The sequence below is a fragment of the Cherax quadricarinatus genome, chromosome 75 (genome assembly GCF_038502225.1).
Source record: "Cherax quadricarinatus isolate ZL_2023a chromosome 75, ASM3850222v1, whole genome shotgun sequence".
Classification (NCBI taxonomy): Eukaryota; Metazoa; Arthropoda; class Malacostraca; order Decapoda; family Parastacidae; genus Cherax; species Cherax quadricarinatus.
In genome coordinates this window covers 13,117,071-13,130,888 of record NC_091366.1, presented here as the reverse complement: position 1 = coordinate 13,130,888, position 13,818 = coordinate 13,117,071, and the positions used below count along the sequence as shown (strand labels likewise).

Genomic DNA, 13,818 nt, shown 5'->3' with positions numbered 1-13,818 from the left:
GCAATTCCCAGTGCTTGAAGTTTTGCTAAGAGGCCCTGGTGCCACAACCGGTCGAAAGCGCCAGCAATGTCCAGTGGTACCACACAGCTGACTTTGGATTCATCCAGTGACTAGTGCCACTTAGTGGAGAGGTTTAACAACAGATCAGCAGCAGAGTAACCTTTCCTGAAGCCATATTGACGGTCACAAAGTAGTGAGTGGTAGTCAAAAAACTCTGTCGTTTGTCTTGAGATTATTGTCTCAAGGATCTTAACAGTGATTGACAGGAGTGACACTGGTCTGTAGTTGCTGATTTATGCTCTGCTCTTCTTTTTGTGAACAGGGACTACATTTGCCTCTTTCCATAGAGAGGGCCATTTACACTGTACTAGGCAGTGGTGAAAGATGCGAGTTAGAGGTGCTGCTAGCTGGTCTGCACATCTTCTCAGCAATCTTGGGCTCAGCTTGTCTGGGCCCACAGCCTTTTCTTGGTCAAGCGATTTAAGAAGGAAATGCACCTCCTCCTGTCTTATTGTCACCACTGACAGTTTTGACACAGTTCTTGCAGCTAGCCAAGGAGTGTCCCTTGCTGGATCAGGAACTTGCATTTTGGTAGCAAAGTGTTCAGCAAAGAGGTCCGCCTTCTCTTGACTACTAGTAGAGGTGGTCCCATCCTGTCGATTTAGAGGTGGAATGAGTTCATCAGGCCTCTCCTCTCTCTCTCTCTCTCTCTCCTCTCTCTCTCTCCTCTCTCTCTCTCCTCTCTCCTCTCTTTCTCTCTCTCTCTCTCTCTCTCTCTCCTCTCTCTCTCTCTCTCTCTCCTCTCTCTCTCTCCTCTCTCTCTCTCCTCTCTCTCTCTCTCTCCTCTCTCTCTCTCTCTCTCCTCTCTCTCTCTCTCCTCTCTCTCTCTCTCTCTCTCTCTCTCTCTCTCTCTCTCTCTCTCTCTCTCTCTCTCTCTCTCTCTCTCTCTCCTCTCTCTCTCTCCTCTCTCTCTCTCTCTCTCTCTCTCCTCTCTCTCTCTCTCTCTCTCTCTCTCTCTCTCTCTCTCTCTCTCTCTCTCTCTCTCCTCTCTCTCTCTCTCTCTCTCTCTCTCTCTCTCTCTCTCTCTCTCCTCTCTCTCTCTCTCTCTCTCTCTCTCTCTCTCTTCTCCTCCTCTCTCTCTCTCTCTCTCTCTCTCTCTCTCTCTTTCTCCTCTCCTCTCTCTCTCTCTCTCTCTCTCTCCTCTCTCTCTCTCTCTCTCTCTCTCTCTCTCTCTCTCTCTCTCTCTCTCTCTCTCTCTCTCTCTCTCTCTCATTCGTTTAATCTCATTTACTCTCTTCTCACCCTACATTAAGACTACAAATATTTTAAGTTAAGTAACAAGTGTACTGTGTGTGAATTTTACTTTTTGTTGTGTTTTTTAATGCCCAGTTCTATTGCTAACTTAATATAAGTTTCTGTAAACCTGTTGTCTGGCATTTATATGCATTTATAAATGGAAAAAATGGTGTTCCACTTCAAGGCGATTTTCGCTTTAGGGCAGTAGCGTGGAACCTGACCTGCCGTGTAAGTGGGGCCCTACTGTATTTTATATGTACTCTGATAATAATACTTATGCGTATCTGTATCTAAATATACTTACTGTGCTGGCATGCAGGTACACATTAAAATCACTAAGAGTTTCCCTCAAGTCTTAACACCATAGTAATACTAATAGTATGTAATAATCTTTTTGGGGCATATTAAATGCCTTATTTTATGTTAATATAGACATTTTCATTAATCCATCTATGACATTTTCTTCAAAATTATATAAGAAACATGTTACATAGCATATAAACTCTTTCTTCTTTCAACAAAGCGGCCGTATCCCACCGAGGCAAGGTGGCGCAAAAAGAAAAATTGGACTTTTTTCTTCTTTTTTCAACAATGCGGCTGTATCCCACCGAGGCAGGGTGGCCCAAAAAGAAAAACGAAAGTTTCTCTTTTTAAATTTAGTAATTTATACAGGAGAAGGGGTTACTAGCCCTTTGCCCCCGACATTTTAGTTGCCCCTTACAACACGCATGGCTTATGGAGGAAGAATTCTGTTCCACTTCCCCATGGAGATAAGAGGAAATATGTATGTATTTTACTTTTTATTGTGCTTTTTAATGCCTAGTTCTATTACTAACTTAATATAAGTTATTGTAAACTTGTTGTCTGGCATTTATATGCATTTATATGTGGAAAAATGGTGTTCCGATTCAAGGAGGTTTCTGCTTTAAGGTGGTAGCCTGGAACCTAGCCTGCCATATAAGTGGGGCCCCTACTGTATAAGGGGGCTGTTGAACAATTAATTTTTTATTTTTTTTTGTTTTCCGTCAGATTTCTTTCATTGTTGGTGCACAAGACGAAGTATTTACTCTGTTTACTGTAAATATTTGTCAATAAGATACCTCAAATAACAACTGAAAAAAGAACGATTTACTGAAAATGCCATTCAGCAGGATGGTAGTCCTATATGGGACGACGTAAGGTTGTTTGGGCACTTGGTACCGAGAGACCAATGCTAATACGAATTTTTAAAAGTGGCCTTTCCTCTTAATATCTCATCTTTATTTCACAAAAAAAATAAAGTTTGTTCTCAGAATGTTGCAAAAAATCTGCCCTTTACTCCCACATAAATCCCAAAATATTTAGAATATTTCCAAAAGTGCATCATTAAAAATAAGAACAATAATTTTTTTACAATTTCTGTGAATATTATTCCACTTAATTAAGTAATAAAGGTGTAGTGAAGTGAAATAAGTCAATAACTTACTTTCGAGATATTGACCTGGAACACGGGCCGGCCCCCCCATCTCGGAAAAAAAAAATCCGTGAAAATCGCGTTTGTTTTGGTGTTTTCCTCATAAAACTGGTGTTCTACTGCAGTTATCCTCTTCAAAACACCATTTTCTCTTACTCAAGGCCAAAGAATATGACGTGGGGAGAAGGGGAAATTATGTTATATTGAATACTGCTGGTGGACTCTCGCCATATTATGGCTTATTTTATTCAGTCTAGAGTATATAACATGTTGTATGTTATTTATAGTGTTTATTATGTCATATTAGACCAATTCTGATAGATAAATAAGCCGAAGAGTTGATATAAGCGTAATAATGAAGTGATTTCTCCTGCCTCTCTCTGGAGTGGGAATACCACCAGTGTTCCCAGATAGTTCCTGATTGGCTGGAAGTCTACCGATAAGCTCCGCCTACTTTCATATGATGCCAAATCATCAGTTATTATATTAGAAAGAATAATGCATGAAATAGCAAGAAAAAACGAGGAAAAAATCCAAAAAATATACTGGCTGAGAGCAGACGCGCTACGCACATTGCCGTCACCATACCTGATATAATTTCTTGTAGAAACGTTGTATAACATTGATTCTTGTACCATTGTGTTGCCAAAGAGTTGAGCTATTTTTCTATATGAATAACTCAGTTTCCATAATTTTTCTATATTTTTTTATCGCTCACGCACTGTAGGCAGTCAGGTGTAGGTAGCCAGTAGATGTAGCTATGTAGTCTGCCTGGACTACATACCTACACCTACCTATATAGCCCAGAGCCATATTATTACCATTGACAAACCTTGTTCACTGAATTTAATCGTTTCTAACAACTACCTGTAGATGCCATCATAAACGAAGAGAGGAGTGATGACCACCTTAAAGCGGAAACCTCCTTAACCCCTTGACTGTCACAACCCCCAATCCTGAGGTGTCTTCTGGTGTCGCAAAATTTAAAAAAAAAAATTATTTTTTCTTACGAAATGACAGAGAATCTTTTCCCGATTGTAATGACACCAAAAAAAAAAAAAAAAAAAATTTGATGGAAAACTGATGGAATTATGCTCTCGCGAAGTTAGCAACCTCGGCGATATTTACAAATCGGCGATTTTGCCCACTTTGAGCCCTATTTTCGGCTAATTCCATTGTTCCAATCGACCAAACTCATAGCTATTTCTTTAGAACTCCATTTTTTCTATTGATTGAGTACAAGAAACTGTCCATTTACCGATTTCAACTACCCAATAACGTGGTCAGAAATTTGCTATTTGGCCAATTTCACGAAAATTAAAAAAATATGACAATTTCAAAATAGGGTCCAGAATGAACAATGCAGACATTCCTGGCTCTAAAATAACATTTTCTTTGTTCATCAGTCACAAAAAATAGAAGATTTACTGTTATGCAGACTACTGGAATATTGTAATAATTGTACAAATAATGTCAACCCATTCATGACTGCATATTAGAATGGCTAGTTGGACATTTATTGGACAATGACATCATTTGTTTACTTTTGAACATCTGCAAAAATCAAATATTTCCCCTACTTTGAGCTCCATTATCAGGTTCTTTTTATAGTAACACAAATCAAAATCACTTCTATTTCTATAATATGTTTTCCATTCTACCAAATGAGACCAAGAAAATGAGAATACAACCATAAATACTATACAAAAATAGACCACAAAGTCGGCAATTTAATTAAAAAAAAATGGTCATTTTTTTTTTCTCATGCACTGCGTGCTCCAGGATTTTTTTTTTATATGGTGCACACTGACCACACAGACCCATTCTCTCACATGTGGGCCTACCAGCTTTCTCCTGCTTGATTTGAAGCTGCTCCACTTGTGCAGCAGCAGGTTAGGTTTTGGGCTGCTGTTGTAAAACAGAAGTCGTTGTAAAGTGAATTTTAGCTTTTTTTCACTTTCAAATACATTTAAAAGCCTGATAACATGTTTACACTATAATATATTAAGTGAGCAACAGAGCTAGGCCTAAAAAATGGATATAGTACAGTACACGCATTACTTACCTTAAAATATTTTCGGCCATGGTTTATATTGAGTGGTGAATATAGTTATTGTAGGAAGACTGAATTAATGAAGAATGGGTATAATTGAAAACCACTGTACTAATGAACCCCTGTAAAGCAAAGTGTTGGAAAGCGGGGCCTGCGTGCATTGGTATTGTCAAAAAATTTATCATCCCATCCCTGCCTAAAACCCATTGTAACACAAAAATCTGCTGTTAGAATGTTGTCAGTTGAGGAAGCACTGGTATTTAAAGTTTATGTTTACTTGGCATTCAAAACATCGATACCTACTTCTGTGCATACTATATATAAACAGAACGCTGTATGTACATTATATACAACATACTATGTAAACAGGACAGTTAAGCCTGCCTCAAAGCTCATCTTAGAAAGCCACAACAGGATGCTCATGCACATTACAAGAACAAATACATTTTTGATGTCCCAGGCATGTGATAACCTAAGTTATAAAGGTGTGAAAAAACCCAAAAATGTAACTCAACCAGAATATTGTAAAAGTTTTGTGTCTTCCAACTGTTTCAGAAATATAAAAAACAAATGCCTGAATTTGATATAATCTACGAAGATTAAATATGAATGTCTAATGTTATAATGTAATGAAACTTGTGTATCCAGATGCCAGTTGAGGTGGGCATATTTGTGGTTTTGAACTGTTGTATCAGCACCCCTTTGTCAAGACAGTGATGGAGTGAATAATGGTGAAAGTACTTCTTCTTTTTCGGGTCACCCTACCATGGTGGGAGATGTCTGGTTTGTTAAAAAAAAAAAAAAATTCTTAGTTTGGTTACTTAGAACAGTCCTTATCCACTGAGTTTGGTTACTCAGTACAGTCCTTGTATTTGATAATCTTATTTTCAAACAACTTATGTCAGCATTGCTGTTTTAAGGGAGATAGAATTTTATTATGCAAGAATAATCCATTAATTTAAAAATCTTATCTTGGGAGAACTTACTGTAGTTATGTTAAATTTAACATTCATACCATCTCCCTGCAATCAGTGACAAGTAGTTGTATGTTTTAGCTTTAGTCTGCCCCAAAATGCATTGCATAACTATGGCCTTTTACCATTTAACTACAAAAGTAAGACGATAAATGTATCTTCTTGGAAAATATATGTTGTGGATATTTTACTGGTTGTGTCATTGTCATCACAGGTGAACTAGCTTGTGTCATGTACTAGTATTTAAGTTGATAATTAAAATGCTTTTCATTACTTTAATGATGGGATCTGTCTTTCAACCCATTCATTATTTTTTGGAGTGTGGAAAGTAAGAGATTAAAATATCTAGTGGTTTAATGTTATTAAGTCCTGAGAGTTTCAGTATGTAACAAAAATTCTGGCATACTAACCCCTCGAGAGGTTCCTTGATGCTAGTGAGGGGCTCTTGATCCAAGGATTTGGACATGACCTCCCCTTTCTTAAATTGAACCTGATTACCTCCCATCCCCCAGGTGCTGTATGACCCCCTGTGGGTTTAGTGCTTCCCTCTAAATATAATAATAATCTGGCTTAGTAAAGCTTATGTAGGAAGTGCAAATCATAATTGGCACTTTTTTTCAGCAAATTCCTGCACATAGTAGCTGACTATGAAAGAGAGAAACAACGTAATGTGGAACTGCAGCTTACATATGATCAGCGTAGTCGTGAATGTTCCTATATACGAGAACAGATGGCTAACTTGCTACTTGAAGTGGAGCCGCTCAGGTACGTTATCTACTCCAAGACTCGCTCAATGACCCCTGTGGGTTTAGCGTCTCTTTTATGAGAGTATACTGTAATAATAATAGCAATACTTTTAGGATTAATCTGCCCGAAATGCCTAGGCATGCTAGTGGCTTTCATTGTAATTAATGTCTTATAATATGTAAACCACACATTGTAAGTTTTGCAGGGAAATAAAAATTTTCATTTTCATTATCTATCTCATAGAGACATAAAATGAACAGTAAATCTTGCAGACATTTGGTATAAAGTAGTTCCTTGATCATTTCCTCAATTGACTACAAATGCTGCATTTTTAACCAATTTTTTCTTTTTTTACTACACATGCTTCATTTTAACCAATTTTTTGACTACATGCATTTTAACCAATATTTTTTAACCATTCATTTTAAACAATGTTTTGACTACACATAAATTTTAACTAATTTTTTTAGCGCACATGCTATATTTTGACCAATTTTTTTTACTACAAATGCTGCATTTTAGCCAGTTTTTTTTTTTTTACAACAAATGCTGATCTGTAGTTACAGTCATATCAGAATTTCAGAGAGAAGTTATTTTAAAAAAAATTCACCAAATGCTTTCATATTTTGCCTATGTTCATTTTATGCGTATTGATTATTTGTTTGGTAAAGATTGCCAAAAAAACTAGATTTATGATTTTGCTAGATCTTAATTATGAACATTATTTTTTTCTCAGTTATTTTGTTTTATCAAATAAAATTTTTTTTGTACTTCTTTTTATGTCTGTGTGGAGCAGAGGTCGGCGAACTTTTTTTGGGTATTACCCCAAAATAAATTTGTACAGTGAAATTACCCACTAGACTAAAATTTATTTGAAAAAAGAAATGTATACAGTGGACCCCTGAATTTCGTGATTGATCTGTTCCAGAGAGTCTGCCGAAAGTCGAAATTCACGAATTTCAAAACCATTTTCCCAATAAGAAATAATGTAAATCCAATTAATCCGTTCCAGGCAACCAAAAGTATTAACAAAAATTATTTCTTTTTATAAATTATATATAGATTTACATACAGAAAAGAATGAGAAATCAAGTATAAAACAATAACATCACACTGACACACTTGCCTTTATTGAAGACTCTTGTTGGTGTATGGAAGACAGGAGGAGGGGAGAGGATGGTGAAGTTACACTATTGTTTGGAAGGGGAATCCCCTTCCATAGAGACTTTAGGTACCAGGTCCTTATCTGGGGTTACTTCCCTTCTTTGTCTTTTAATGGCACTAGAACCAGCTTGAGACACTGGATCCCTGTCGCACAAAAAAACTGTCCAGAGAGCTCTTGCAGCTCTACCCTCTACCACTGTCACTACCACCAGCACTACCACCCTCTACCACTGCCACCCTCTACCACTGCCACCCTCTACCACTGCCACCCTCTACCACTGCCACCCTCTACCACTGCCACCTTCTACCACTGCCACCCTCTACCACCATCACTACCACCCTCTACCACTATCACTACCACCCTCTACCACTATCACTACCACTACCACCCTCTACCACCATCACAACCACTACCACCTTCTACCACTATCACTACTACTACCACCCTCTACCACCATCACAACCGCTACCACTATCTGCCACCATCACTTTCGTATTTTTCTACAAACTTTTTTTTTTTAATTCTACCGTGTTTGTCACCTTTACCAAAGGGCTGGCACTAGAAGTTTCTTTGGGCCCATGATGGCTTATTCAGCAGTTGCAAGCACAAAAAAGAATAGATTATTATGAAATGTATCGTATGAACACATGGGATGATGGTCACTCACCGAGAAACAATGCCACACTGACTCTGAATGGTGTGTGGGAGCGTTTGTGTGCGGATGGCTGCTGGGAGGCCGCTTAGATGCGTTCCGTATGACCGTTGAATTTTGAGGCAAATCACGAAGCTTGAGGCTATATTTTGATGAAAAAAGTTGCTGTTACTTGAAATTCATGAAACTTGAGACTCACGAAATTCGGAGGTCCACTGCATAACTTTTGTAATTTGCCTTGCTTATTAAATAATAAATTTTTGTGTAGTTTTATTTATGGGTTTATTGAACCTTCATAGCCCGAGATTTTCATTTTTACCCCATTTGGGGTAATTTACCCTAGTTCCCTGACCTCTGGTGTGGAGGATTCGTATTTATTTAGTAAAGATTGGTCAGATACTCTTTAAGATATATAATTATGATTTGTCAAAGCTAATTGTAAGTACAGTACTGCAGTATTTTTCCTTGGCTAGTTTTTTACCAAATGCACTGATAGTGTGCGTATGCACACCGATAGTTTGCGTATGCACACCGATAGTTTGCGTATGCACACCGATAGTTTGCGTATGCTCGCTGAAAGTTTGTGTATGCTCGCTGATAGTTTGCATATGCTCACTGAAAGTTTGTGTATGCTCGCAGAAAGTTTGTGTATGCTTGCTGGTAGTTTGTGTATGCTTGCTGGTAGTTTGTGTATGCTCGCAGAAAGTTTGTGTATGCTCGCTGATAGTTTGCATATGCTCACTGAAAGTTTGTGTATGCTCTCTGGTAGTTTGCGTATGCTCGCTGGTAGTTTGCGTATGCTCCTGGTAGTTTGTGTATACTCGCTGATAGTTTGCATATGCTTGCTGTTAGTTTGTGTATGCTTGCTGATAGTTTGTGTATGCTCACTGATAGTTTGCGTATGCTCACTGATAGTTTGCGTATGTTCACTGATAGTTTGTGTATGCTCACTGATTGTGTATGCTCACTGATAGTTTTCGTATGCTCACTGATAGTTTGCGTATGCTCACTGATAGTTTTCGTATGCTCACTGATAGCTTTTGTATGCTCACTTATAGTTTGCATATGCTCACTGATAGTTTGTGAATGTTCATATTTGTTTGGAGATTTGGTAAAGAACTATTGGTTTAAAAATTATGGTTTTATGCTGAATTATATTTATTATTTTTTCTCAGTTTTTATCACATACAATCATATTTAGTGAATATTCACGTTATGAACGTGTGGTGGGCTCACATTTGTTTAGTAGAGATTGGTAAAGAATTATGGATTTGAAATTGATCTTTGTTGGGCGGAGACCAGTCGTGCATAGTACAGGTGCTTCTTGACTTTCAATGGGGTTACGTTCCAACAAGCCCATCGAAAATCAAAAATAGCTTAAATCGTATATGATTTTTTTTTTTTTTTTAGCAAACCGGCCGTATCCCACCAAGGCAGGGTGGCTCAAAAAGAAAAACGAAAGTTTCTTTTTTTAAATTTAGTAATTTATACAAGTCATATATGATTATGATATACTAAATAAATACATATATAAATAACAAGCAATAGGGAGGTAAAAGTGTATAAACTAAGGGAGGAGGAAGTTCGGGTGAAATATAAGCAACTATTGGCAGAAAGGTGGGCTGGTGCAAGTATGAGTAGTGGGAGGGTTGAAGAGGGTTGGAATAGTTTTAAAAATGCAGTATTAGAATGTGGTTATAGGAGGGTGGGTGCAGGAGGAATGAGGAGTGATTGGTGGAATGATGAAGTAAAGGGTGTGATAAAAGAGAAAAAGTTAGCTTATGAGAGATTTTTACAAAGCAGAAATGTTATAAGAAGAGTAGAGTATATGGAGAGTAAAAGAAAGGTGAAGAGAGCGGTGAGAGAGTGCAAAAGGAGAGCAGATGATAGAGTGGGAGAGGCACTGTCAAGAAATTTTAATGAAAATAAGAAAAAATTTTGGAGTTAAACAAGTTAAGAAAGCCTAGGGAACGTATGGATTTGTCAGTTAAAAACAGAGTAGGGGAGTTAGTAGATGGAGAGATGGAGGTTTTGGGTAGATGGCGAGAATATTTTGGGGAACTTTTAAATGTCGACGAAGAAAGGGAGGCGGTAATTTCATGCACTGGCCAGGGAGGTATACCATCTTTTAGGAGTGAAAAAGAACAGGATGTGAATGTGGGGGAGGTGTATGAGGCATTATGTACAATGAAAGGAGGTAAAGCAGCTGGAACTGATGGGATCATGACAGATATGTTAAAAGCAGGGGGGATGTAGTGTTGGAATGGTTGGTAGTTTTGTTTAATAAATGTATGAAAGAGGGGAAGGTACCTAGGGATTGGCGGAGAGCATGTATACTGAGTATACCAGGAAAAGTGTACGGTAGGGTTATAATTGAAAGAATTAGAGGTAAGACAGAATGTAGGATTGCGGATGAGCAAGGAGATTTCAGAGTGGGTAGGGGGTGTGTAGATCAAGTGTTTACATTGACGCATATATGTGAACAGTATTTAGATAAAGGTAGGGAAGTTTTTATTGCATTTATGGATTTAGAAAAGGCATATGATAGAGTGGATAGGGGAGCAATGTGGCACATGTTGCAAGTATATGGAATAGGTAGTAAGTTACTAAATGTTGTAAAGAGTTTTTATGAGGATAGTGAGGCTCAGGTTAGGGTGTGTAGAAGAGAGGGCGACTACTTTCCAGTAAAAGTAGGTCTTAGACAGGGATGTGTAATGTCACCTTGGTTGTTTAATATATTTATAGATAGGGTTGTAAAAGAAGTAAATGCTAAGGTGTTTGGGAGAGGGGTGGGATTAAATTATGGGGAATCAAATACAAAATGGGAATTGACACAGTTGCTTTTTGCTGATGATACTATGCTTATGGGAGATTCTAAAGAAAAATTGCAAAGGTTAGTGGATGAGTTTGGGAATGTGTGTAAAGGTAGAAAGTTGAAAGTGAACATAGAAAAGCATAAGGTGATGAGGGTATCAAATGATTTAGATAAGGAAAAATTGGATATCAAATTGGGGAGGAGGAGTATGGAAGAAGTGAATGTTTTCAGATACTTGGGAGTTGATGTGTCGGCGGATGGATTTATGAAGGATGAGGTTAATCATAGAATTGACGAGGGAAAAAAAGGTGAGTGGTGCGTTGAGGTATATGTGGAGACAAAAAACGTTATCTATGGAGGCAAAGAAGGGAATGTATGAAAGTATAGTAGTACCAACACTCTTATATGTGTGTGAAGCTTGGGTTGTGAATGCAGCAGCAAGGAGGCGGTTGGAGGCAGTGGAGATGTCCTGTCTAAGGGCAATGTGTGGTGTAAATATTATGCAGAAAATTTGGGGTGTGGAAATTAGGAGAAGGTGTGGAGTTAATAAAAGTATTAGTCAGAGGGCTGAAGAGGGGCTGTTGAGGTGGTTTGGTCATTTAGAGAGAATGGATGAAAGTAGAATAACATGGAGAGCATTTAAATCTATAGGGGAAGGAAGGCAGGGTAGGGGTCATCTTTGAAAAGGTTGGAAGGAAGGGGTAAGGGAGGTTTTTGTGGGCTTGGACTTCCAACAGGCATGCATGAGTGTGTTCGATAGGAGTGAATGGAGATGAATGATATTTGGGACCTGACGATCTGTTGGAGTGTAAGCAGGGTAATATTTAGTGAAGGGATTCAGGGAAACCGGTTATTTTTATATAGCCGGACTTGAGTCCTGGAAATGGTTAGTACAATGCTTGCACTCTAAAGGAGGGGTTTTGGGATATTAGCGGTTTGGAGGGATATGTTGTGTTTCTTTATACATATATGCTTTTAAACTGTTGTGTTCTGAGCACCTCTGCAAAAACAGTTATTATGTGTGAGTGAGGTGAAAGTGTTGAATGATGAAAGTATTTTATTTTTGGGGATTTTCTTTCTTTTTGGGTCACCCTGCCTCGGTGGGAGACGGCTGACTTGTTAAAAAAAAAAAATACTGTAAATAAACAACTACTCACTAAATAAGTATATAAATAATTACTGTAACTAACTAAATACGTACCAGTATTGATAAGTAAATAAGTGAATGCAAGTTAAGGATTTGCTGCCTTCATGCTGGATAATTATCTTAAATTCTATCTCCAAAGTAATTACTTTTGCACCATTGTAAGGTCGAAATATCATAAGTCGAATCATTGCAAGTTGAGAAGCACCAATATGTGTTCAGTGGTTGATATGTGGCATATACCTTTGATGAGTTCTGAGAGGGAGTCAATCTTGTTACTTCTGCCTGTGTAGTGTTGTCAGATATGGTATAATAGTGGGAATGATGGAGGCAGTCATATTGCTACTGCTGTCCATCTAGCGTTGTCAGATACTGTGTGAGAGTGTGTGAGCGAGGGAGGCAGTGTTGTTGCTGTTGCCTACGTAGTGTTGTTAGATATGATATGAGAGAGGGAGTGATAGAGGTAGTCATATTGCTGCTGCTGTCCATCCAGTGCTGGCAGATACAATGTAAGATATGTGTAGTTATAGGATATTTATTTAGACAATTTGCTCACAAGTTCTTTATCAGTCCAGTACAGAGATGGAAATAAACAGATTATGTAGTGAACAAAAGAGGTGGGGTCAGATGCAGAAGAGCAGACCACTGTTTATGAGACTTCAGTGCAGAATCAATTTATGCAATGCAGAATCAATGTTGTGGGTGAGTGTTGGTTGTTACAATAACCGCAGATTTCAGTTGTCTATGTTTATCTATGTTATCTTCCTCACCGATGATAAGTCTGGACTCGTTAAACCTCATAAAGTGATTGTTGGGGTTACTGTGGCTGATAGAAGCATTGTTCTAGCTATCCCTACTACACATATTTGTACTCTTCTACATGTTCCAGGCTCCTACAAATTTCTCCCATATATATTGTATATTTTCATATCTGCCATGAGTGATTACATGTACTCTACACCCGTTACAGATTTGGTGAGTCTGATGTCTTCCTTCGTAATTAGGTCCTTAATTGTGTTGGAAGTAATGATGACTACTTATCTACACTCAGATGAGTAGTGGTCCTCCCCTCTGCACCTGATGCAGATGAGTAGTGGTCCTCCCCTCTGCACCTGATGCCACCTTTTTGGCTACTATTTAACTTTTGTTTTTTCCATCACTGTTTTAGATTAATGAAGCTTCTCTGAGCAAAACATCTCGATAAATGTTCTAGTTGTACATGTCTTTCATTTACATACATTTTTTCAACATTGTCTCCCACCAAGGTAGGGAGGTTCATTCATTCATTCGGTCACTATCTTACAAGAAGTGTGCCAACATCACCTGTGTGTTAGAGTACAGGCACTGTATTAGCTGCCTCCAGGACTTGAATCTGGCTAACTGGCCTGGTTTCCCCTGAATCTCTTCATAAATGTTACCTTCCTCATGCTCCAACAACTCGACAAGTACTGGAAACCACTTTCCTCCATTCCGACTGATCTAACACCATAACACTCTAACCTCCTTTCCTCCAAGCCTT

General features: G+C 38.2%; 1 protein-coding gene across 3 annotated transcripts in view; it reads left to right on the top strand.

Annotated features, from left to right (window-relative positions):
- Positions 1-13,818, top strand: part of LOC128691916 (uncharacterized) — a 129,947-nt gene that overhangs the window by 34,437 nt on the left and 81,692 nt on the right. For 2 of the 3 annotated variants that reach the window (XM_070101060.1, XM_070101059.1), the window contains exon 4: positions 6,398-6,541. The exons of the other annotated variant lie outside the window; for it this stretch is intronic. In XM_070101060.1, the coding sequence (XP_069957161.1) occupies positions 6,398-6,541 (144 nt within the window). The remainder of the gene's footprint in view (positions 1-6,397; positions 6,542-13,818) is intronic. 3 annotated transcript variants of the gene reach the window in all.